Source organism: Schistosoma mansoni, chromosome 1 (assembly GCF_000237925.1).
Source record: "Schistosoma mansoni strain Puerto Rico chromosome 1, complete genome".
In the NCBI taxonomy this organism is placed as follows: Eukaryota; Metazoa; Platyhelminthes; class Trematoda; order Strigeidida; family Schistosomatidae; genus Schistosoma; species Schistosoma mansoni.
This window is the reverse complement of record NC_031495.1, coordinates 14,005,039-14,031,789: the sequence shown is the minus strand read 5'-3', so window position 1 is coordinate 14,031,789 and position 26,751 is coordinate 14,005,039. Positions and strand designations below refer to the sequence as shown.

At 37.3% G+C, this 26,751-nt stretch overlaps 2 protein-coding genes across 2 annotated transcripts in view; one reads left to right on the top strand and one right to left on the bottom strand.

Annotated features, from left to right (window-relative positions):
- Positions 1-7,438: 7,438 nt before the first annotated feature.
- On the top strand, positions 7,439-21,767 carry Smp_141240 (putative rna binding motif protein; the record flags this gene model as incomplete). Its single annotated transcript, XM_018793341.1, has 10 exons — positions 7,439-7,501; positions 7,537-7,597; positions 7,630-7,823; positions 7,856-7,931; positions 7,970-8,100; positions 12,814-13,062; positions 14,777-15,250; positions 18,222-18,388; positions 19,160-19,748; positions 21,693-21,767. The coding sequence occupies 10 exons, from the start codon at positions 7,439-7,441 to the stop codon at positions 21,765-21,767; spliced, it is 2,079 nt and encodes a 692-aa protein (XP_018647864.1).
- Positions 21,768-24,938: 3,171 nt separating this feature from the next.
- Smp_141250 (Jagged) overlaps positions 24,939-26,751 on the bottom strand; it is a gene marked incomplete at both ends in the record, with an annotated part of 33,460 nt that continues 31,647 nt past the window's right edge. The window contains 2 exons of the mRNA XM_018793340.1: positions 24,939-25,615; positions 25,670-26,110. Of these exons, the coding sequence (XP_018647863.1) occupies positions 24,939-25,615; positions 25,670-26,110 (1,118 nt within the window). The remainder of the gene's footprint in view (positions 25,616-25,669; positions 26,111-26,751) is intronic.

The window sequence follows — 26,751 nt, the reverse complement described above, 5'->3', positions numbered from 1 at the left end:
TCTTCAATACGTTGCACAATCTTTCTCATCCAGGTGCTCGTGCATCAGTCAAACTTATAGCCGAACGGTTTTGCTGGCCTGGCATGAATAAAGACGTGAGGGAGTGGGCACGCTCCTGTGTAAGCTGTCAGAAATCTAAGGTCATAGGACACAACAAATGTCCCTTAGGCTCTTTCAAGACCCCTGACGCTCGTTTCGACCACGTCCATATAGATTTGGTAGGACCCTTACCCGACTCGAACGGATACTCATATCTCCTAACATGCGTGGACCGTTTCACTCGATGGCCAGAAGCAGTACCAATTAAGGACATTACTGCTGAAACCGTGGCCCGCGCTTTCGTCGAACGATGGGTAGCAAGTTTCGGCTGCCCTTCCACAATCACTACAGACCGCGGACGCCAGTTCGAATCTGGACTTTTCCATTGTCTGACCTCACTTTTAGGAATCACTCGCTTCCGGACGACCGCCTACCACTCACAACCAAACGGGTTGGTAGAACGTTTTCATCGACAACTAAAAGCCTCATTATCAGCTTCAAACGTTTCACAGTGGACAGACGCTCTTCCACTCGTCTTGCTAGGTATCCGCAATGCAGTGAAAGCTGACATTGGATACACGGCATCTCAACTCGTTTAAGGAACGACACTCCGACTCCCAGGAGAATTCGTGGATCCTTCAGCTTCTACATTGAACATGGATCTAAACTCTTACACGAGTAGGCTTTCAAACGCTATGCGTTCAGTTAAACCTGCTCACACTCGACCTCAATCAACTGATGTTTTCGTTCAACCCGAATTACGACATAGTACACACGTCTTCGTTCGTCGAGACTCACATCGACGACCCCTCGAATCAGCATACGAAGGACCCTTCAAAGTTCTTCAACGCGAACCTAAGTAATATGTAGTAGATAAGAACGGTACGAACGATAGCATCAGTATCGACCGACTCAAAGCAGCGTACTTAGAAGGAAACCCTAGCTACGTCGATTTTCCTTCGGTACAAGCAAACGACACAGCTACTACACTCGTAGTACCCTACACGACAGCCGACACACAACTTGATACTTCGTCAACGTCGATAGATAAACCTAAAACAACGCGTTCTGGAAGACGAGTAAGATTTCCAGAACATCTTAACGAATATTGCACGTAGGAAATAAGCTTTATCTTGAATTACCCTTTCATAACTTATTATAAAAAAAATTTTTAATATGCTCATTTTGTTTATCTATATAAAAAACAAAACAAAAAAACAAAACACTTTTATATTTCTTGAGCGTATATATTTTTTTTTTATATATATGAAAAAAAAATACCTAAAAAAAACCTATTTTTTTCCGATCGCTTTTACGCTGTTTGTAAGTGTATTAGTTTATTTTTTTTCCGCTCATCTTGTGTCCCTACGCAAGTACGAGTGTATTTTTGACATGCACTCACACGTTTTATTTTTCCTCTTTTCCAGGACGGCTGGAAAAGAACGACGAAGTTTCGCAAGGAACCGGAATTTTTCATTGTACTATATTTCTTTATTGCTATGTTGTACATTTTGGTCCCATAGTTTAAGGAAAGACGACCAGACGCTGCTAAACGAAGCAAGCTATCAGAAGAGTGTTTACCAACGACAAACTCGTTGGGTTTAAACTTCTGGCTGGTCACGTCTTAGGGGCATCACTACCTCACTAGGGGGGGAGTGATCTGTAGCTGTAAATAATTCCCCAAAATCAATAGCTCATTAAGTGTTCGACATTGGATGCTGACCATGTTGTTTAAGTGGACTTGTTTAACTGAAGGCTTTCGGTCATGCATCCGTACCAGCTCACGTTTCAACACGGCGTGGGACACAGCTCCTACGTTTCATTAGCCAGCTTATAGAAAAGGTCCTCGATATATTGGTAACGAATCAAATATATCTTTCCTGCCTCTTCTCGTCTGACTTCTGATTTCTATCTGACTGGGAACGATCGAATATAGAAGGTGCTACTGGTAGCTAGTTGTAAAACTAGAACATCCGTTGCATCATCATCAGTTTTGGTAGATGCTGATTTTTCTAATGATCTATTATTCTCTAATGAAACTTTTAATAAATTTGAGGGGAATATTTCATAAAAATCAAATTCTGATGTCATATCAAACGCTATTCCTCGTCACAATGGATTTATTTCTAGAGATATCCCTAATGAATGTGACAAATACGTTCCGAATTAGTCAAGTTCTAGTCACATTTCTGATGTTATTGTATCAGATGCTGGATATTCTCCAAACCAATGTATGTCGAGTAGAATCCCTAGTCAGTGGCATCGTGAATAAGAGGGAATAGTCAGTTTTCTCGAAGCGATCAAAGAACCAGTTTGCCGAGATATGGAGTTTGCACAGGCAGAGAATCCAAATCAAGTCCAAGATTATCCTAATGAGTATGAGGCAGATGCATGTTTTCCACTGGATTGTTTAGCAGGTGAATGAAGCCTAGATGAATCACATGTGTTAATCACATATATCAATGCATATCTATCTGTGTATTCTAATATGAATAACGAAAAGAATATGTATCATAATTTTTATGCAAGTCAAAGTCACATGATAGAATGCTTCAAATTACGTGTCAGTGTTTATCCCCAAATACTCACATTTAATAATCGAAGTATGAGATATAAGAAGATAATGCAAATTGGGAGCGTCCAATTGGTCATAACACTGTGATGCAAGGACCCAACATTATTTCGTGGAGGAGGATAGTGTTGGAAAGTCTTTGGTTCCAATTCTAGATATCAGTGGTTTCACTACACAACCAACATGGTGACTGTAGACAATTCCAGGATCCAGCTGAGTCCGTTCGGATTTTAGTTGTTAATTCCAATACTAATGAGTACATTCTAGATCATAGAAAGTCCATATCCAATACACAATCGGACAGACACATGATGAACCTAAGGAGAATGGGTACGACTGATCGCAGAAATTTGGATTCTCATTTAAGCCGTGGAAGATGTGGTGTTTGTATGAACTAATGATTCTTTTGTATTGGATGACTGCCTTAACTCGAATTCTAAATACAATACATTCGTTCGTGTACTTCTCGAATAAATTACGTTATTTCTTGGATTCCTAGTCTTTACTATAATTCGAATACTCCTAATTGTCACAACATCCTAGAATACTTTATGGATAGTTAGATCTATACTTCCACTCTGTAATTCGAACCAGAAGAGATGGTATGAACGTTTACTAAATTTCAAGACAGGAACCATAATCTATTGAGAATTATGTAGGAAATCACAGCCGAAGTCACTATCCCTGGCATACTAAAAACGCTAATAACATTTCTGTAGACTAGGCGTATTTCAAATAAGCAATTATAAACCCTAATTATATAAATTTCACGGCTCAAACTGTTAGTTCGTGAATTAGATCGTCAGGATTTGTCAGACAAGTGTATTTCCGGAGAATTCGAATTTATTAAAACTACATGGTCATAAAAGTCCCAAAGACTGAAGTGTATGAATAAATGACCCGCTAATGCACTATGACCCACAAATAGTATCATAGACTATGGCAAATCATGAAACTAGTAACGTCGCCCACTTACACGAAGTACATCACTACTGTTTTTCAGACCAGTAAAAATGACTGATATTATTGCAAACAAGGGGTTTCATAGTATGTTCGATGACAGATAGAATTATTTTTGTTTCTGATTCCACAATGCAATAATGTGGTAGTTTTGAAGAGGTAACAAATTAACTAGTAATTGGCAGACTTGAAGTTAGTAGTATAGCATTTAAGAAATGTGATGTGCCGAAACAAGTAACAGTGAGCCGCCTAAAATGAAAAATAATATTATTAACCATCCACGTTAACAGAGATCCGACCTGATTTTCAATTAATTACTCCTTGTAGTTTTTGCCGCACAGTCTACCCCCAAGACTGTCCGCTCGGTCATCAACGAGCCTAGGAATCGACAACGCGCTTCGACCTCCAAACAACAAGGTGACGAACTTGAACGCACAGTAAAACCTGGGACATCAATAACGGTTCCTGACTACTCTCTCGTAATTATGAACCTTAAAGACAACCCTGAAATTCCCCTCAGTTTGCAGGACAAAAATGACAGGATGCTCTGGTGAGAATCGAACAGCAAGCTTGAACTCCCCAGAATAGAGCCTTTTACGGTCTCACGGATCACTCGAGGGGAGGACTCTGAACATCAAAATCACCCGTGGCTACTTCGTGTAACACTCAAGGATGGTTCCGACGTAGAGGACGTCCTCCTAGCTTGTCACTCACAGAAATCCGATGAGAACGTGAGAATACTGCCCGACATACCGTATTCTGAGCGAAATCTCATCCGAAACATCCTTAAAGAATCTCGCGAGGCGTTTTTCCGCGGGAGAAATATCATTGTGCAAGGTGTACCGGAAAATAAGGACACAGCTCAAGCAAACTCCGATATTCGGGAATGGAAATTCGTCAAGCATTCTTTGAAACTCAAGATCATACTGGCCCAACAGGTGACGCGACTAGCCACGAAAAACGGAGACTCCAGACCCCGGCTGTTGAAGATAACCTTCCCCTCCTCCCACATGGTGGCTACAACTGTGGAAGCATTTCATGCCAACAAATTTCGGTTACCAACTGGCATCCATATGCATCCGGATAGGCCACACGACAGCAGGATCAAGCACAAACACAAGCTGGAGCTGGCAATACCAGTTGTGGACTGTCTGGATCATAAAAAAACTTGCAAAAGACAGGGACTACCAATTTGGAAAACCTTGTGTAGTTAGGTTACCTGTCCACTCACGTAAGGCTCATATAGACACACAGGAAGAAGCTCACGCGTTCCAAATTGAAAACATAAACTGCCTATACACGAACGCCGCGAGCTTGCCAAAGAAAATGGATGAGCTACGTGAACTTAGCAACGCTAATGATGCCCATCTGATAGGAATATCCGAAACTTGGATAACGTCTCAGTTTACGGACCAGGAGCTAGCAATAACTGGAATGTCTTTATTTCGCAACGACAGAAAAACAGGAATGGGGGGTGGGGTAGCTTTATATATAAGGTCATGCCTGGAGGCGCATCAACTTCATAACCAAGAGTTCCTCAATCTTGATGAGTCAGTATGGTGCAAAGTAAGATTGTCTACCACCTCGAGGTGTCTAGTTGGAGTCATCTACAGGAAGCCCACTGCCGACATTGAGTATGACAATCGTTTGCTGGGAAGATTAACCCGATCTACGCGTCTCGGATTCTTTCATATCCTGACTGTAAAGGACTTCAATCTTCCTAGAATCAACGTCGCGGAACATATCTACATTGGAGGTGACAACTCTACTGAAGCTCTGTTCTTCAACCTCATTGATGATCTGGGATTATTCGAAATTGTGAAGTCGGCAACTCGTTGGAGAAACAGACAGACGCTATCGCGCTTAAACTGGGTATTCATAAATGAACAATTCCTAGTCGACGACCTCTCAATTCTGGCTCCTCTGGGAAAAATGATCACGCCGTCTCATCCTTCAGTTTTGTCAGCAAAACTGAGCTAAGATATCCTACTAGCAACAAGCGCTGGAACTTCAAACGGTTGAGTGTGTTAGCTTTACAGGACTATTTATAACAGGTGGATTGGGATGTTCACCCTCAACTTGAAGTGGATGCTCATTGGGATTTCTTACTGCACACGATCTTATTTGCTACTGAGCATTCAGTTCCTCAAATGGTCCCAAAAAGCTACAAACAACCTCCGATCATCAAGAACCGCACTCGTCGTTTGCTAAGCCGCAAAAGGCACTGTTGGGCCGAATATAAACGAACTGACAATAACGACGCCTACAGGCATTACAAACATATGAGGAACATATGCTCAAAGGCAATAAGAGAAGACAGGCTTCAGTACCAGACCAAGCTTGTCGATAAATTTGTCTCCAATCCGAAAAGCTTATTCCGTTACGCGGCTTCTCTTCGACAAGGCAAAGCTGGAGTTTTCCAACTGGTAGGCCCTAATGGTCCGACCAATAACGACGGCGATGCCGCTAATCTTTTGGCTGAACAATACTCTCAAACATTTCAGCCGACACACATCAACTTCACTGACGAAAGCTTCACCTGCACCTGTACAGGACTTTCCGAAGTGGACCTGAGCACTGACCTGGTGCTCCGTAAACGGCAGCACATAATAAAAGACACTTCTCCCGATCCAGATATGACACATTCTGCTATACTGAGGGAAGCAGCTTCAATCCTGGCACCACCACTCCGATTGACTGACTCGCTTTATGTATAGAAATCCGGCATTTTAAAGTCAGGGTAAACTTCACTTTCTCTCAGGCTATGGAATGTCCTAGTGGGGTCACACAGGGCTCAATACTAGGATATCTTCTCTTCCTGATTTATGTAAACGATCTTCCACAACAAGTTTCATCTGACTTATTGCTTTTTGCTGATGATGTGAAACTTTGGAGAGAGATACGTAACCAAAAGGATATACTAGCACTTCAGGAGGATGTGACTCGACTTCAAAGTTGGGCAGACGACAACGGACTTACCTTCAACACTTCAAAATGCAGAGTATTCCATCTGATACATGTTGCAGACTATAGTTACAACTTAGGTAACTCCTGTCTAGAAGTTTCCCAAGTCGAAAAATATTTAGGAGTGTTGATACCCTACGACTTGAAGTCGTACGGTAACTGTGACAAAACGCCTTTCAAGCAAACATTGCACTGGCAACATCGAAGCGCATTTTTGGCAAGTTTGATGGTAAAACTTTCCACATAATCTTCAACAGTTTTATTCGTCCCCACCTAGAGCACGGAAATATAGTATTTCCTCCCTCACTCCAAAAGGATAAGGACACTCTGGAACATATCCAACGTCGAGCAACGAAATCAGTTCGGGGACTAAAATTCAAACCTTATGAAAAGCGCCTCCAATCACTTAACCTTTACCAGTTAGAGTATAGGTGTCTTAGAGGTGACTTTCCAATGACTTACAGTATCCTTAACACTTCTGGTCATCCCCTTAAACATATACTTAAGCTTAGTCACACTACTAACCCAAGGGGTAACATCCAGAAACTGAAGACCCAACATAGCAGAACAGACTATAGACACAACTTCTACTCCTTCAGAGGTGTGAAATGCCGGAGTTCGTTGCCAACTGAGCTAGTCCAAGTGACTTCCCAGGAGTCCTTTAAGAGGAAACTTGACCTATTCTTAAAGACTAAGGATAACATATTATTGTGGTCTACCAAATACTTTTTTACTCTATTATCGCTAATATACCTAGGTCCTTGCCTGGAAGTATTGGTGATCCACTGCTACTAGACAGGGAAGCCTGTTAAGCGAAAGCTTCTTCTATTCCGTTCACAACCATTTGAACAATTTGAATTGAGAAGTGAGATATCTGGCGCATAGTTTGTACATTGCGTTACTATGATTCAAAAGCATGTTGCTTATGTTGCGAAAATAAAAGGTTTCAGTCGTGAAGTGAAAATTGTAAATAAGTGATCAATCTTACTAACAGTTTTCAGAAAGATATCAAAAAGTTCTTCAAGCCCATTAGGATAAAGGACTTTATGGTTCTAAAAAATGGTGTGTTTTTTCTCCAAAATTTATTTGAATAGGTATGGGTCTTGTGTTTTTTTGGAAAGAGCAGGACTTGTATAAAGCCCTCAAAAAGAAGGGGAAAGTAGGCGGGAGGGCTGTCAAGGTTGAGGAACACATTCGAAAAGAGGATGAAACGTCTTGTGTGCAGAACGTTGACGTGCCCAAATGGTTAGTTAAGACAAATGAAGAAACGGTATCTGCCATACTGGAGGTACATTTTTCCGCTTCATTATCGCATTGTAGACCGGCCGGTTATTTGTCCGTAATTTATCATACGCCTGCACTGAACAACACCTTGAAAAGTTATTTTCTGTTCATGGTTAGTCTTTATTGAACCGGAAAATCATATATTTCTAGGATCCCTGTCAGACATTCATTTAGCTTTCGAACCTTGGTCACAAGTGTCTAAAGGGTTTGCGTTCATCACGTTCCTTTTCCCATCTGACGCTGTTAAAGCCTACAAATCACTAGATAAAACAAAATTTATGGTGAGTAGTTCGGTATGCTAGTTCCAATTTATACCTGATTTTAACAGTGCTTAAACGTTGTTCGTTTTTTCAACATGGCTTTTTTACTCTCTGTTTCCACGTGTATGACAACAACACAACTGCAGTTAACTTCCGGTGGAGTTTTGTAGATACCAAATATTAATATATGACGGGTTTATAAATATCTGTTCGCCAAAAACGCCTCGTGGTTCAATAAAATAATAAATGGCAACCACAGACAGTAATTTTTGCCAAATATTCAAGTGACCGTTCGAATGCATGCAATTTAATAACTACATGTCAGTCAGTTACAACGTGAAACCTAGTACGTATGTACATCATTTCAAGCTGCCATACCCTATTAGCACAGAGAGATGAAGTTGTCAGGCCAAATTTCTGAGTAGTACAGGTAGGAACAGTATCAGTGGTAATAGGGAAGGTTAGGCGTCGAAGATACTTTTCGAAAAGAAAATACAAACTAGCGAAGTAAAAAGCAAAGAGAGGGTGTAAGGAATTAAGAACCTCGGAATTCGAGGAAACACAAGGAATGGTTGCACGTGAGCCATTGCAAACGATTATGAGCCATGTCACTCAAAGTCCCTAGCTAATGATCACTATAATTACACGGACCCCAACCAGGTAGTCTATACCTATTAACATGGCTAAGTTCAATTGTCAGTGACTTCATTGACTGGTGCCATGTTTTGATTTAACCGCCCTTAGCTTTCATCAAGCCTACTCCCACACCAGGAAAAACATCGCCCGTCGAGGCAGACGGTGGTTGGGTATACGTAACATGTTCAAACCACCTCAGTTGGTGAAGACCTACTACCCCATCGGTCGATTTCCCATCGTTGTACCTAGTACTTTGTTCTCAACTCAGACATTGCTTACTCCGTAATCCCGAAGCACACGAGCAATGCTTCGTAGACACCTGCGATCGAATACCAGTAACCTATGAATATCCTCTATTCTTAATCGTCATGTTTCCCATCCAGAAAGTAGGACGGAGCGAACTGCTGCTCAGTAAGGTCTTCCTTTGGTTGGTAGATATCTCATCTGCATCACAAGTGGCGCAAGTTGGCAAAAGTCAGTCGAGCCTTCAGAATGCATGTCGAGATTTCGTCAGACACCAGACCATCAGTACTGATGAGACGATGCGGTCAGCTACTTCACTCTCTATTATTAATTCAGGTGATGACTCAAGCCGATTGTGAAGTAACATTTTCCATTTGGAGGGAGAAAACCGCACCCAAAACATACTTGCATTGTTGCTTAAGGTGTTCACAAGAGTTTATTTTGTCAACGCTTCACCAAACAGAACTATATCATCTATCCCTTAATGTTCTGCCCATCAGTCTAGTTTCAAGGATTGAGAGTGAATAATAATCCCGTCTCTTTCCCGGGTAGTTTCACTAACAGCCAGATCCCTAATAACCGTTTCACTGATGAGTCTGACCAGTTGTCTGCGGTTAACTATCACTGATACCTTTTCCATCTCCTCCGCTTTCTCTACCCACCACTGCTCACGATTATTACGGAGGCTTTTTATTAGCCCACGTTCAAGTTGCCTCCGCTCCTCATTGTGTTCAGAGCTAGGGGAGATGAGTTTCCGAGCACCAATAAGTTTTGTAGACGCCGCTGAAATCCAATGATTTTGCCTAACCATTCTGTTTAAGTCAAGCGTTTTTGCATTTAGTTTTGTGTGAACTGTCAGTATCATCATCCCTCAAACCAGCACTAAGCACATAAACCAATGATCAGTTAGTACTATTTTTAAACCCGCGAAACAATAGCCTCATTTCTGTGTGCCTACAATTTTCATGTATTTCTTTAAGACCTCTACCTGGTAAGCAGATTGGATAGCTGATATTTCTCTGCCATATGTTACTTTTGTTTTGAAGAAATACATAAAATTGTGGGTGCTCCACCACTATGTTTTTGTTTGACGGGCTTAGAGTTGGTATTACTTAATCACAGGATTATATACTCGTTGTTGGTTTTAGGGTTGGTGGTATTAACCTTCCACCGAAATTAAAGTAGAACAGGTCTTGATCATTAACCGAACAATTTAACCACTAGGCCGTTAATCTGAGAAAACAACTACGTAGGTATTTATATATGCTTTGTCAAGTGCTTCATGTCATTTAATGTACGATATGAACCAGTGTTGCTTACTTTTTGTAAGGACACAACGCAGAGGTGAATTTTCACTTTTTAGTAGTAAAAAGTGCGTCCTAAATGTATTTAGGAGTCCACAAGTAACTCAAGATACTATACAAATTTATATATGGTCTGTAATCGTCATTCTATTTGGATGTTATTATGAGCACTGAAAGTCTCTTAACCTCGTTGAACTAGGTACTGCAGTGTGTGAATTTATTTAGTCTGATACGTTGTGTTATTGACAATGGTATGTTAGTCAAAATTAGTTGAATTTACAGAGGAGAGAGGTTTATATGATGCGAAAAGATGCATAAATTGACGAGTTTCTAAGGTATAGCTAAAACACCATGGCATGTTTGTAAATTTCAACAAGAAAATTTAACCGAAGAAATACAATTTTGAAAAACACTACCCTTATAATTATTCAGATCGTTGGCTAAAATAATCATATTTAATGATAAGAGTTGTATTTGGACCCTCATGTTTGTCACTAACATTCTAAGTTACGTATTTAATTGGTAAAATACAGTTGTTTCGCCTATCAGCCGGTGTCTTGTATGTCGCTTAGTTACAAAATATTCAAAACCATCTGAAACAAAGTGCAACAGTTAAGCTTCATTGAATTTCTGTATTTCGGCTTCAGGCATTGAATTTAAATATGTCGGTCGGTTTTCGTTTTTTAGTTTTTATTTCAATAGTAAGTTTGTCAGTCATTTAGTCGTCTTTCAAACTAATAATCTATTCTGTAAATGTCCTAGTCAGTTCGCCTTTCCATCCTGATTTTGCTGGCGTTGTAGTGTTTTCGAAAGTATCAAACCTACTATATTACTGAGTACAATTTTGAAGCTCAGCTGAAAATAGGTCTTCATTACCAACATAAACTCTGCCACGGATATGCGTTACCTAAAGTTGCCATACTACATTGGCGTGAGGTGAAATTATCCAAATAAGTAGCATAGGACTCGGAGTGAAATTAATATCAGTAATTGGCAGTAAAACTAAACATTGGGAATGTTCAAAAAGACGACTTGCGTAAAAGAATATGCCTCTTAAAATACAAGGGGGAAATAAAAAGTGAACACTTCTGCACCAATGCGATCGGTTGTAAACCATATCATCTGGCTTTCCCAATTACTGATTGCGTCTGCATTCTTTAACAGTTCTTGCTCTCGTGGACTGATATTACGTAGTGGTCTGGTCCTCGCCAATGTCCTTCCAGAATAATCCATCCAACATTCCGAGTCGAAGTAGGATGTGGTTGGGTATACGTAACGTATGTCCAAGCCAATTCAAACCCTAACAGTGTTATTTGGTATGTCTTAAGATTCCCGTAGCATGCGGATCATATGACAAGTATTTTTAAAACCCTATAAACCCTACATCCACATTTACAAGCATAAAGGTTTTCGAAAGTCGATTTGTTGATGTCGTTTTCAGTTCAGTTTCTCAAGTAGTTATTGTAGGTATTGCTGTTTTCCGAATTTGCTACGACCACTTGTCCTTTAGCTACCAAGATCGACTATTATAGTGGATTCCTCAATCGAAAATTGTTAAATATTCTGATTCAACTGCACTGAATGTAGGTTCCAGTGAACATTAAAAAATGTAGAATGGCATACGATGTATTTCAAGCTAATTTTGAATCCTGCAGGATGTGGTCACAATAAATTAATTAAGAATGCAATGCTCATACAGAGATCAGTCAAATATAGAAGAGATATTGTAGTGTGGTCTACTTATATCAATATAGGTAGTATATGGCAATGTGCAGACATATAATGTATTTTTGCAGGAGACAGATAACGAAAGAACTGAAATGAAGCGCAATTGGTAGGAAAACTCATGAACAATGCAATTAGAAAAGATTAACTGATATTTACAGAAGGAACAGTGAAGATTGAGACAATTGCTTGTTATTTTGTAAATTAACTGTTCATTGTATGGTTATCAGAATTTAGTGAGATAGTCTGTAATTTTTGCTTAAATACATTCGATTGTCCCCGAACGGTGTTCTGTTCACTAAGGCCAGGTGCAATCAATGTCGTCTAGGTTATCCAACAGATCCAATTAATAGTATCCAATGTTTATATAACTTCCTAATCACACGGTTCTAGGAAGCACCTAGATATATTGGCAGATTAATTTATTAAAATTAATTTACTAAAATTTTCATCTTCTTGTGTTGAAAGAACTTAAAGAATTTATAAGAGGTCATTCTTCAGCGTAAATTGTACGAAACCATAATACTTTAGTATGCTTAACTTTCTCATGTGGTTTGAGAACCAGACTTCTGATATTGAATTAAGCTTGTGACCTATAATATAAATTTACTTCAACCATTTAATGACCGCTAATTTTTGCACTTCATTTTTACTTGGTGTATTTGTAGGATTATTATTTAACAAGTTTTCATTATGATAAACATGTGATTGTTAACTGACTAGTTATTCTAAAATTACGTTGTACGTATCTCACTATTCAATGTTTGTCAGTCTCAAGGTGTATTATTAACTGTGATTTAAATTATTTTTATATTTTTACGTCTAGAATAGGCTAATTCACATTCTCCCTGGTCAAGAAAACATAGAACCTAAGGACTCATTTAGAAAGCCTCTAAACAATGTTTATAGAAATGAGAATTCTGGTGATCCGTCAAAGATACTTTTATCAAGCTTTCAAAACGATCGATTTCAAGAATTGAAAAAGGATTCCGGCGTTGGACATAATTGGAATGCTTTATTTATTCGTCCAGATGCTGTTGCTACATATTTAGCTGCAAAATTCGGTTTGACCATGGTAAAAGATTTATTTTGATGCGTAATAGCTTTCTAATAATATCTGAACTTTACGGCGATTATCAGTATACGAAGTACCATTTTCAATCAGTAAATTCAGTATCAATCTTTCCAATTCGATAGAAATATTTATTAGTGAATGCTAGTTTGAATTTACCCCTCTACGCCTAAAGTTTTCAGTACTTCCTAACAGTTCACTTGTCCATCGTATTGTTATTTACTCAACGGAGAATTGATAATGCTGGGTACAAAAGTAGAGATAACTGAGGATTTATTTGACACCAAAAATCGATCAAGAACTATTTATACGTCAATTTCCGTGCGATTTTTCACATTTCGAATAAGTTATACGGAGTAGCGCCTGACATTAATTAATCAGCAGTTTGAGTGTATGAAGATAATTTATAATGCCATAAAATTCAACTGCCATAATTAACAAATTTAACTAATATACTGAGTTATTTTATTGTTCTACACTGATTGTAAAAGTTATTACAGAATTAAAGAAGGCAATAAGTAAACTGATTGTAAAGTCCTTTAGGAAATACGAGAAAAGTATAGTGTATAAATGATCCTAGCAGATTAAGAATAGCGATTATTGCATCTTATCGCGTATTTCAAAATCCAATTGCAAACAACTTTCAGGTTGTAAAGAGCTATGTAACAAGTCAACACAATGTACGAATGTCTTGCTACTTAGTTGCTGAAAACTGATAAACATAACAATAATAAAGACTAGAAACTGATCTACTCGATTTGTAGAACCGTAGAGAAAGATTTACTGGTTTTTCAGGAAAGAAACAATGCAAACAAATATACCTAAAATACACAACATACAGGATTTTTGGAATTTTCAAAGTAAACTAAACATTTTCGCTGTGATACTACTTTATAAGAAAAACCATTAAAATTTAAGATTTTGCATCGTGCATATTTGTGCAAATTTTGTTAATCTACGTGGTTATAAAGCAAGAATATTTCGTAGCTAAACTTGTAACCCTAACTCCTCCAACCTAGCTGTCAGTTTGGTATGAAAACCCTAACCTTTCTTCTTTTACTGTAAGTGGTTATTTGCATGAAAAAGTTCACTACTCCTGGTCTCTTGTAATTTCATCATTTTTTGTTGTAAATTCTTTCATAAATAAAAATTCCCTATCTGACTGGCCAAAACATCGCTCAAGGTCGGCCATATACTTCTGTTGAAAATAGATTAGTTAATGAGTCATTTTCTACAGTGTAGCATATGTTAAGCCACTTAAACTGGTGGTCACATTACGACTTCAATTCGACCAACACTTAAGGACTAGACAAAGGTAACATTGGTCACTACTCAGCGATCAATCAACTGTAGATATCTCAGTCTCATTGGAGGTAAACGGAGGTGCTAATAACTCAGTCGTAACGTTTCAAACTGAAGACTTTGGTGATCCTGATTCGAACACCACATGGAATATGAGTTCCTTCAGTATACCAAGAACGCCTTACTGAAGAGTTCCAGCCAACACAAAACGCAAGTTCAACGTTCTGTGCTGGTTATCCCCGAGCACCCAATAACTTTGCATGGCTTTTTAATACTTTTTAAGGGATGCAATTTTCGTTATATTCACACTTTGAAATTGTAATCCTACTTCTGTGTCCATTAATTCCACAAAAGATTACACTTGTCATTATACACCAAACACTGATCTGAATTTGTTATTTATTGTTCTTTTAAGGAACAAGTTTTAGATCCATCAGGTAATAAGTCAGTTGCTGTACGATTGGCACATGGTGAGACTCAGTTAGTTGCTGAAATGAGAGGATTTTTTAAAACTCATGGTGTACGATTGGAAGCTTTTGAAAAGCACAATGATGAGACTGAGATAAAAGAGAAAGATGATAATTCCGTTGTTGTTCATGAAACATCAGGCCAACGTAATCGTTTAGAATCAAAGTCAAGATCAACTATTCGTCAATTATCAGGGACTGCATTTTTAATAAAAAATCTACCAGCTGGAACAACTGAGTTTGAAGTTCGAGATTTGCTTAAACGGTATACAAAAAGCTCTGTAACTGTTGACGTTAACACTCCGTCAATTCGTTCTGGATTAAAACGTGTTCTGGTACCCCCTCTAGGCATTACTGCTATTGTAGAATATGCCCATTCTCAACAGGCTCGGTTGATGTACAAAGCACTTGCATATGAACCGGTATGTTATATTTTAATTCACTTCTATTACCTTTCTTGGAGGAGCATAGGCCACCCACTAGGATTCTCCATCTAACTCTTTTCTTGACAATCCTTTCTAGTTGTTTCCTCTGTAGTTCTCCAACTTGCCGAGATCTCCTTTCTTTGGTATCTTGACAAGGTATCCTTCCTTCCAGTATGTCGTGACTAGTTCCTCCTCCCAAATCTTCCTGAATAGGATGTTGGGCATATTTGCAGTTACTTGTATGTCTGACTGGCATCCTGTAAGGCTTGGAACCTGTTGTTGAGAGTTATCTTGAGTTCGTTGAGTGTGTCAGTATGTCGAAGGAAGTCTGTATTGAATTTTGGTAATGCTGTTTCTTCATCTGTTCAGTGCTGCTTTAGCTTCAGTTTCATCTTAGTCATAACCGGATGGGGATCTGAAGCTATGTCAGCTCCTCTCTTGGTTCTTACATGTTCCATTGACCTTGTGAAAATTTTAGTGAAGCAAATACGATCGATCTGGTTTTATGTAGTGTGGTCCGGTGAGATCCACGTAGTTTTGTGTATGGGTTTGTGGGAGGAATATTGTGCCACCTATAACCATTTAGTTGAATGTATTTCCTCATTTCCGCAGCTATTTGGTTGGTCTTCTCGGTCTCCTAAACTGTCCAGACATTCTCTGTATACATATTAACTGTTGCTCTGGTTATCAGAAGAGGCATCATCCTCGTGGCTTCCAAAGAATCTCAAATTTTACCATGAGGCGTCATGATTCTTCCGAAAGAAGATCGTTTAACTTGGAGTGCAGAATTCAAATTGTTTCATTTGTTTATTCTGTTTAACGTTTTTTAGCAAGGTTGTTTTCTACAGGATGGGGTTGCTAACCCTATTCCCAACCCTCTTCCTCTATCTGGGCTTGGGATCGGCAGTAACCCCAGAAGAGCTATAGGCGGAGTCTTCACGACATAGAAGGGATGAAAACAAACTCCGTTCGGAAGATGAGAAATTCCACAAGTCATTTTGAATGTTTGATTCTATCTACTATATAAAGACTATCTACAAAATGTGGCAAAATAGCTATCTATCGATTTTGTCAGACACTTCCGATGAAGCTAAGGAAGACATTCACTAACATGTTAATTAAGTCATCTGACTCAATGTGTGGTATAATCTTCTCCACAGGAGCAGCTGAATTTGTAAATACGCATAGATGTGGAAATATTTAATAACTTTTCCCTTAGTTGAGGGGTCACCGCTGGTTGATTCAAACACAATATACAAGTACTAGATGCGTTGAAAATCTTTTTCACTTCTGTAGTTATTCGATCTTGTTTAGTTCGACGTCGTGTACGACTGACTAGTAGTGCAGGACATCGTTAGTTACACCTCTGTTGAATAGTAGCTTCAATCGAAGACATTTTTCACTAACAGTTCACTTCTCACCATAGACACATGCTTTTTCTGAGAACCCTGTAGGTAGCCAACTGTGTTTAACTTACTGTGTATAAACTCTGGTTATTTGTTCATGATATCGTCTGAAAGTATCTTTCCAGCTATGAGTACAAATAATCAAAATATATTTCTCTTGTAATGAGGATACGAAGTTAGATAAATGTGTGTAGTGACATACAAATACATATTTTCCATACACATTTCTTCTGACACTTCCATCTCTTCTGCTTGAAAAACAGTAGAGGAAATGTAATATACGATCATGGTCCTCTTCACAAGTCAATCTGACACGTGAACAGAGAAACAAGAAGCATTGACAAACTACAGAAGCTATTTTTGGGAATGTCATTTTGTTTAATTCAAAGCTTGTAAAACAGTAACATTTATATTTATCCCTAGTTTATTTCTACAAACCATAGGCTTTCATTTGATATACGATTCATTGTCATAGCCTTTTCGGTTCCAAAGCTATCGTAATTTAAACATGATCTTTTGTATTACAAGCAAAGATGGATAGTGGCTAGCCCGTTATAACATTAACCATTTAATTACAAACTTGCTAGACTATCAAACTTTGCACCGCGATACCTGATAGTTGTTTCCTGAATCTATTTGCATTAACTAATGTAGTTGAGTCTTTTAAGTACCTGGGTGGCCAATCAGTATTTTTGTAAAGTGTGAAAGTTATTAGTTAGAATAATCTAGGTTGATAAATTCCTCTGTTTTATACAAGTAACTCATTTATGAAGTAAAGGTTTAGGTGTGTTATGATGTGTTAAGTCTGATTCAGATACAAACTCTTTCTTCACGCTTGTCCACCCAGCGATAGAAGTGAGAAGACTGAGGAATAGCTATCAGTTTATAGCTGAAAAAATCGAATGAATAGGTACACAAATCATTAATTTATATACATTTGTCCTTACCAAGGAAATAACACAGATCATGATGTTGACTGGGAGTTTAATCAACTTCCTATCATAGTGTATCTCATTTATAATTTCCTGACTACTGTTTGACTTTGAGATGGCATATAAGCTCAGACACATGATATACCTAGATTTACCTAGTCTACTAGTATACTCAGATGTTAAACACACTATTTGTGCAATGACTATCGATACTACTAAGCAGTTTAAAGCGAATTAAATGACATTGGAGTCTAAATGTACGACAATTTATGATTGGCAAGATGATACTAAAACTATTCTCCTTCATATAGTAGAATTTTTGATAAAGGTCTTTGATCTGATATCGAAGTTAGAAACATTGATTCATGCCTGATAGTTCATGACGCTTACAAAAAACTTTTTGAAAGTGACAGCTTTATTGGATTTATTCAGTAGGTCATTTTTTTTGTCCATTCATACCGACTATTGAAGAATTATAAGTAAACGTAATGATCGCTCATCATTTGGGAATAATATATTTAAGTTCATACAATTATTTTTTTCTATCAGTCAGATCATTTCCAGTTTTCTGACAGAAGTTGTAGAACTAGATAATTCCACGTAAATCTCATTTTATATTCCTCTCTTTAGTTTAGAGACAGTGTTCTGTTTCTACAGTGGTTACCGGATGGGGCTTTGAAATCATCCACTCCTGATGATAACGAATACGAGGAAATAAAATCTGAAGACGCTTCTATACATAAGCCGAAAAAGGTGAAACACGAAAAATCATCTGTTAATGAGGTTGAAAAAATTGAGTGAGTTGTTTTTTATTGATTGACTCGCTGCATATATAAGATATATAAATGAATTTCTGAACTCAAATTTATTTTCAAGGATAGGTCAAGGTGTTATACTACCAAACATTAAATAGCAGGTTCAGTTCTCCCGTCACCTAAATAAGTTAAGTCAGTCTGATAGTAGTAGTGCCAACCCTTGTAAAACTGAAGCTTGTTCCAAATCCGAGTATACAAAGCTTCGTATTGAAATTCGTATCAATTATGTAAGGGGTTCTTGGAGATGGTTGAATTTTACAAGTTATATCACGAAGTGACACTAGAAAACCGTCGAAAACTAGAAAACACTGGCTATCTTTTTCGTCCTAGTATGCGCCTCAATAGTACTTGTCTGTCACTCACTGGGAATCGAACTCAACACCTTCAGGTCTCGCAGCGAGCGCATAACCTTAAAACTACAAAGTTGGCATCCAGTGGCTTACGTTTTGACCTTAGTCAATTCGCTACATTGCATATCCATGTTCCAACACTTTTACATAGTAATTGCTTCACTTTGGACATGGTTGAACTCCAATAGTCAAAGCGTCTTACTAGAAATCCAGAGAGGTCCCTAATGCATTGTGCTGAGGAGTTCCGTACTATGACAAAACACCTGTCCAGTGCTTTCTGGTTTTCAATGGTTGTCTAGCTACGATCAGTTTGTGATTTAAACTACATTTTTATCATTTGTTTATTTTCACCAATCGACATCATAATGTTGATTAAGGTTTCCATTTCATTTCCTCATCCTAGGCAATCTGACGATGAATTTGAACTGATCACATCCATTCCAACTGGTAAACACAAGTTCAGAGATGATGATGATGATGAGGCAGTAGCAGTTACGGATCACTCATCTCATCATGACAATAAAAACAATTCATGTCAAATATCAAAATCTCAACGAGTTAAAAAATATTTAAATAAAAAACAAAAGATTGTACAAATAGCTAGCAGTAAATCAAGTGAATTGGAAATAGCCGACAAAATTATGGGACATAAAAGCAAAAAAGATAAATTCACTAACGATATTAAAGTTGAATGTACCAATCAACTACACTCAAATAATGGAAATGTAATAAATCAATGTGATACTACTACTACTAATATTAATAAACAACACAAAGATGAAATTGATATTAAAAAACCAATATCATCAAAACAGTTAAAAAAAAACAAAATTTTGATTGTACGTAACATTCCATTCCAAGCTACACAAAAAGAATTGATTGAATTATTTCAACCTATTGGTGGTCTTGTCAATGTTCGATTACCAAAAAAACCAACTAGCGGACATCGTGGATTTGCGTTCGTTGAATTCGACACATTGGACAAAGCAAAAGTTAGTAAATCTGAGGTGGTGGTTGCTAACTTCTCTGGATATCATGAACTAATCTTAGTTAGATATACATTGGAAGCCAAGAAGTAGTGAACAGTTTTTTTGTCCTAAGATGGGACTACTTAACAGCGCTCATCCACCAATCCTATTGGGAATAGAACCTAGGACCTTCAGTCTCGCACGGGAATTTTTAACCTCTAAACTACTGAGCCGAGATGCAATAGTTCATATGTTTAACTTCAACCAGTTTAATCTTAGTTAAATAAATCCTAAGAGAAGTAGTAGCAACGCTATGCGTGTATCTCAAGCTAATGTGTGGGAGTTGTTTAGAATACCTCAATTCCAAATTTTACTCCAACTGTGTGATTTTCTTCTAGTACCTAGTATTCCTTGGGCATCATACTTCACTGGATTCGTTCCAATTCAGAACGGGAACTGAGGGCGAACAATGTTTGCTCTAATAATCCCAAGCAATAAAGATGCTGTAGTAAAACGCTAGAATTTATATAGAAGCGAAACAGAAATCTAGCATTTTCTCGTTTTGCTCAGTAGCATTCATTATCAGAAGAGACTAATTAGTAGATTTTGACTCAAGCCTAATTAGAGATGTAATAGTCAAGGCTCTGTCTTTCTATGAACTGATATTACCACCATGAAGTTCCAAGATGGTTTAAACCACGAAATTGTTGGGTACGAACGTATAAGTGGAAGAAGGACTACAAGGGTTATTCTATGATATATTATCGTATGTATGCCGATTGCATACTTAATAGATATTTGGTTTATGTTATTTTTATATTGCCCTAATTGTAGGCTCTCAGTTAACTGATTGTTATTTATTTAATTTAAACACAAACATTAATAAAAGGAGGCACCTAATAAATATGCGCCACACGTCATTCGATTTGTGTCAGGACTGGAATACTTGCCGGGCCCCCAAACCGAAGCAGGTGGTTTTCTTATGGGGCCACACCCCGAGCCTTTGACCTGAAGGTCTAATACACAAGGTAGTGGAGCAACGTCAGGCGATGCAGTCCCATGATGGCCGGTGACCAACAATAGGTTCATACGCCATTTGTCCCCTCAGAGTCCTGCACTATTGGTTTGAAATCAGGGTTTTCCAACTCCCTTTAGTAGATTCTCCATATCCACCAACCCGGTTAGAGCGCCGGACATTCGCTTTTCGTCCTCTCAATTTCATAAAGAACACCCTCTGCACGAGAAGGCAGTGAGTAAGACTTCCCTGACAGTGTCTGTATACATGTGACCATGTGAGAGCATTTTGAGAGGGAGAGCTAACTCTCCCACCCTGGGCCGTACCAGGACATCAGGGGGCAGTGTTAATGTGTTTTACCATTCATAAACAGCTGATAAATTATCCCTCTTACTCGCTTTGTATCACAAATGACCTAGTTATGTACAAGTTGCGACTACTTATTTTTAGTGCGTTGTAATTAATTTATCGTATGATGGGAGTTTTTTGAGTCATAATAATGTGTAAATCAGCTGACTTTGATTGTGTTCTGACTGAACACGCAGGGGAGTAGAAAGCTGTTTGTGTTCATCAGTGCAACTATGCTTAATCAGCATGCTAATAAAGCTAGGGTCACCAGTATAGTTAGCGTAAAGCGGACTTATCACTAGTGAACACATTCATTTATTAATCTTATTAAATACCCATATTAAAGTTGAATTTATAACAGAACTTACTTCAACAAGAAAATCATTAGCAACGAGGTAGCAACTGTTTCGTTTTATCATGAAACTTGATAGTGCGCACATACGACCCAGCGAAAGGCCAAACTCATGTTCTCCATTAGGTCTTGTAGTAAGAGTGCAGTAAAAGTAAAGTATTCATCAATGATTAACTTATTCATTTGGAACATTATCAATCAACTAGATTTTATTATGGTACGATGTTGTTTGTTTGTTTGTTGCTTTATTTAGATTGCATTGGAGACATTGGGCGTATCTACTCATTTATTAGGTCGTCGTTTACTCATGGAATATGCACAAACATGAAGATTATTGCAACGTGTAATGAAATTTCTATCTTTGTAAATAATAATTCATTCAAATGAACTTATTTGTCAGTCACAGAACGTTCATTAAAGCAGAAAAACGGTTTTACTTATTTTCTCGTTTGTTTATTTCACTGTAACTTGGTGTAATGTTTATTGCATGTAAATGAGTTTAACGTGAAGATACTTCAAAATAATAGTTTCTGATAGTAATCACTGTATTTAGATTAACAACAGGTTTATAAATCGCGTTTAACTCATTATTTTGTTGCCTCCTGTATATATACTGTGAATAAATAAGCAATTTAGTTTGTACGTAAAAAATAAAGATACTTTTGATGGAAAATCTTAAAACTTTCTACCTTATATCTGATAAACAAATAAATTGACATGTAAACTTTTGAAGTTTATTTTTATCTAATAGATAACATTGCCTTTAGTCATCATTCGACGAGCTCGATAGAAGATAATCTCTCATTCTGGATCAGTTGTTTTGACTCTGACCATGCTCTATTTCGAGCACATAATTGTCTGCACTTTACAGATTCTAGAAAAGCATCAAGGAAACCCCTTAGAGTTCAACTTAATAATGAAAAAGAAATATATTTCAGGAACAACTGGAGGGGTTAGTCAACTGTAAAAGTGATATCCATCCTATGGCAGCTTGATATGATATCCAAAAAGTTATGGGAACAGCAGTGATAACAACTATTAACTTGGACCAAAAGGCTAGGAAAAAATCATTGGATTTCAGCGGCGTCTACAAAACTTATTGGTGCTCGGAAACTCATCTCCCCTAGCTCTGAACACAATGAGGAGCGGAGGCAACTTGAACGTGGGCTAATAAAAAGCCTCCGTAATAATCGTGAGCAGTGGTGGGTAGAGAAAGCGGAGGAGATGGAAAAGGTATCAGTGATAGTTAACCGCAGACAACTGGTCAGACTCATCAGTGAAACGGTTATTAGGGATCTGGCTGTTAGTGAAACTACCCGGGAAAGAGACGGGATTATTATTCACTCTCAATCCTTGAAACTAGACTGATGGGCAGAACATTAAGGGATAGATGATATAGTTCTGTTTGGTGAAGCGTTGACAAAATAAACTCTTGTGAACACCTTAAGCAACAATGCAAGTATGTTTTGGGTGCGGTTTTCTCCCTCCAAATGGAAAATGTTACTTCACAATCGGCTTGAGTCATCACCTGAATTAATAATAGAGAGTGAAGTAGCTGACCGCATCGTCTCATCAGTACTGATGGTCTGGTGTCTGACGAAATCTCGACATGCATTCTGAAGGCTCGACTGACTTTTGCCAACTTGCGCCACTTGTGATGCAGATGAGATATCTACCAACCAAAGGAAGACCTTACTGAGCAGCAGTTCGCTCCGTCCTACTTTCTGGATGGGAAACATGACGATTAAGAATAGAGGATATTCATAGGTTACTGGTATTCGATCGCAGGTGTCTACGAAGCATTGCTCGTGTGCTTCGGGATTACGGAGTAAGCAATGTCTGAGTTGAGAACAAAGTACTAGGTACAACGATGGGAAATCGACCGATGGGGTAGTAGGTCTTCACCAACTGAGGTGGTTTGAACATGTTACGTATACCCAACCACCGTCTGCCTCGACGGGCGATGTTTTTCCTGGTGTGGGAGTAGGCTTGATGAAAGCTAAGGGCGGTTAAATCAAAACATGGCACCAGTCAATGAAGTCACTGACAATTGAACTTAGCCATGTTAATAGGTATAGACTACCTGGTTGGGGTCCGCGTAATTATAGTGATCATTAGCTAGGGACTTTGAGTGACATGGCTCATAATCGTTTGCAATGGCTCACGTGCAACCATTCCTTGTGTTTCCTCGAATTCCGAGGTTCTTAATTCCTTACACCCTCTCTTTGCTTTTTACTTCGCTAGTTTGTATTTTCTTTTCGAAAAGTATCTTCGACGCCTAACCTTCCCTATTACCACTGATACTGTTCCTACCTGTACTACTCAGAAATTTGGCCTGACAACTTCATCTCTCTGTGCTAATAGGGTATGGCAGCTTGAAATGATGTACATACGTACTAGGTTCCACGTTGTGGCTAACTGATGGACCGACTGTCTTTGTACTTAGTAACCAGCATGATTATGATAAAAAGGATCGATTGGCATCGGAATGCGTGTATGTTTGACTAAATGTATGACTAAGCTTAGATTTAGCAAACTGTAATGGGTTGTAGTCATGCATGTTTTTTTAATATCTGATTTATTTTGTCGTTTGTTAAAATGGTAGTATCAATAATCGCCCTTATACTTGAAATATGGCCCATAGCACAATACACGTATTTATTCCTGATAAATAAGCTGAACCTAATGGAAAAATATGGTAAGAAAATTATACCGCTGATCGACTCGTATAATTCGTTCAGTCTTATACAGAGCCTTTAGAAGTATAAAAGTTTCTCATGCGACTATTTAAAATACACCTATTAAGATTCAAGTTACTAAGGTCTTTAAATTCAGAAAATACATACTTCTAACAAAGTATGTCTCAGTGATAAACAAGCAACATTCTCTTTCTAACAATCTTCAATAACAATGTAAAATTCCATTCAATTGATGTACACAACTATAAATCATACAAATTATCATTTGGCTGCAAAATCATTAACGGTCTAATGTTTAAATTAAAAGTTCTCACATCATAACAAGTCTTATAGTTTTAAACACAAACTGTCAAACTATAGAAGAAAATTCAATTCAGTGTATACAATAGAAATGGTTTATTACAGTTGTTAACAAAAACAAAATGGTGGTCCAGATTTCATGTCTTTTTTTATGTCTTCTTTACATCATTAGTCAAAATATCATAGAATCATTTGGAGTCATTCAAATAGTTTCTTATATAAGTTCAATGAAACAACAACATCATTCTCATTTAATGTAAAAAACAATTCCAGGACTAATCTTATAGTTTTATGACTGATTTTAAAAATAAACCATTTTTTAGAAATGCATGGTATATTTATTGTTATATAGACAATTAATTAGATGTTAAATCTAGTCGACAAGTGTTATACTTCATGTGTAGTAACAGTTATTTTGCCTTTTTTCATAAGATTAAAAGATTGTCTCAGTGAAAATCTATGAAGATAAATTCCACTTTTTGACTTATTCATACCTTTTTTCACTTTTTCATTACTTTATTTAAACCAATTGAGATTTCATATGCTGGAGGTGGTGTATCCGATCTATTGTTAAATGTTGATGATGATAAAGGCAATGAATTGTTTAAATTGTCATGGTTATAAACGTCACGATTATGAACGGGATATTGATTATCGTTATTATTACTGTAATTAAAACCATGTTTATCTGGATATTCTTTTGATATTAGACTTAATTGTTTCTTTAAACAATGTTTATCAATGTGATTAGACTTTAGAAATGAATTTACTTTAGTGTTTTTGTTGAAATCTAAAATACCTTTGGTATAACATTGAGGTGTATCAATCAAAGATAAATGTGCTTGATTCGGATAAGTTTCATGCGAATTCTTTTTAATATTCATATAAACTTTATCGGAAAATGATTTATTTACATAAAGAAGACAAGGCCAGTCTTGTACTGGCTTCATTATATTTGAAATTTGCTTTTCATGTTGTATTGGACAAACAAATTGTTGATTAGATAATATTCTATGTTGATTAGGTTTCATTGTTTTAATAATATTGGAATTGTTAATTGTTTTGGGTAGATTTGTGTTTATCATTTGACAATTCGAAGGATTATTTGATTGTTTCATCCTTTTATGTTTATAACTTGTACAGAAAAATAGAATTCCTCCACTTAATGAAAGTATCACTATAAGGAAAGCTATTGTTAGTATAATAAATAATATTAAAAATTCATTGTAACGATGATTCAGTCGATTTTCATTTATTGAATTATTTACATCTTTATCATGTTGACAATCGTCGGTAGAATGATGATGTTGGTAATTATAATTATTTTGTGTTTTATTTGATTTACGTACTTCACAATGTTTTCCTTTCCATCCAGGTGAACATAAACATTTATATGATCCTAAGAGATCACGGCAACCAGCATTATTTTGACATAATGAACGACCAGTTTGTTTTGGTATTTCAGAGCACTCATTAATATTTTCTCGACATGTTCTACCTTTCCATCCTTTTAAACAATGACATTGAAAACTGATCGATTCATCTAAACATTCCCCACCGTTAGAGCATGAATTATTTTGACATGCTTTTAATGTAAATTGACATTGTGGACCAGTGAAACGAGGTGGACATATACATTGATAACCGGTTATCAAATCAACACACTGACCACCTAAAGGTTTTAAAAAATGTCATTTGTTAAATTGTGACCCATATAATTAAAATTGGATATTGGCTAGCTAGGCAATCCAGAACACACATTTCGTATTTGGAATATACCTCCAACCTAGTGTTGATACTCATACCAAGGCTCAAACCCAATACCTTTCGCTTCAAAATCTTTTTCGTTTTATATTGAGCTACTGAATCCAGATAGTCACTAGCTTATGGACTGAGTATGGATTTTCTTTTTAGGGGTTTATATTATCCCATTGTCTATGTTAAGGATTAAAACAGAGTTTCAATATGAATATCGACACCGAGGTGAAGGCATATCCAACTAACTTGTCGTAAACAAGAGAAAATGTTCGTCCTGGATGCCACTGTTAACCACTACTCAACTTTAATAAGGACTCATATCAGATAGTAAATAGAGATTACAACTTGAATTATTGGACAAAAAGTTAAAATTAAACGTGGTCTTAGATTATTATCTGGAATGCTTTATTAGCCAACCGACTAGTAGAAAATATGATTATACTTAAATACGTAATATGTCGAATCAACAAGTAAATTGAATTCATATAAACCTCATTTTATGCAATCAATCTTATTCCCTTCAAATTGCTCCTCAGTTGTGCCAATGCACATGTT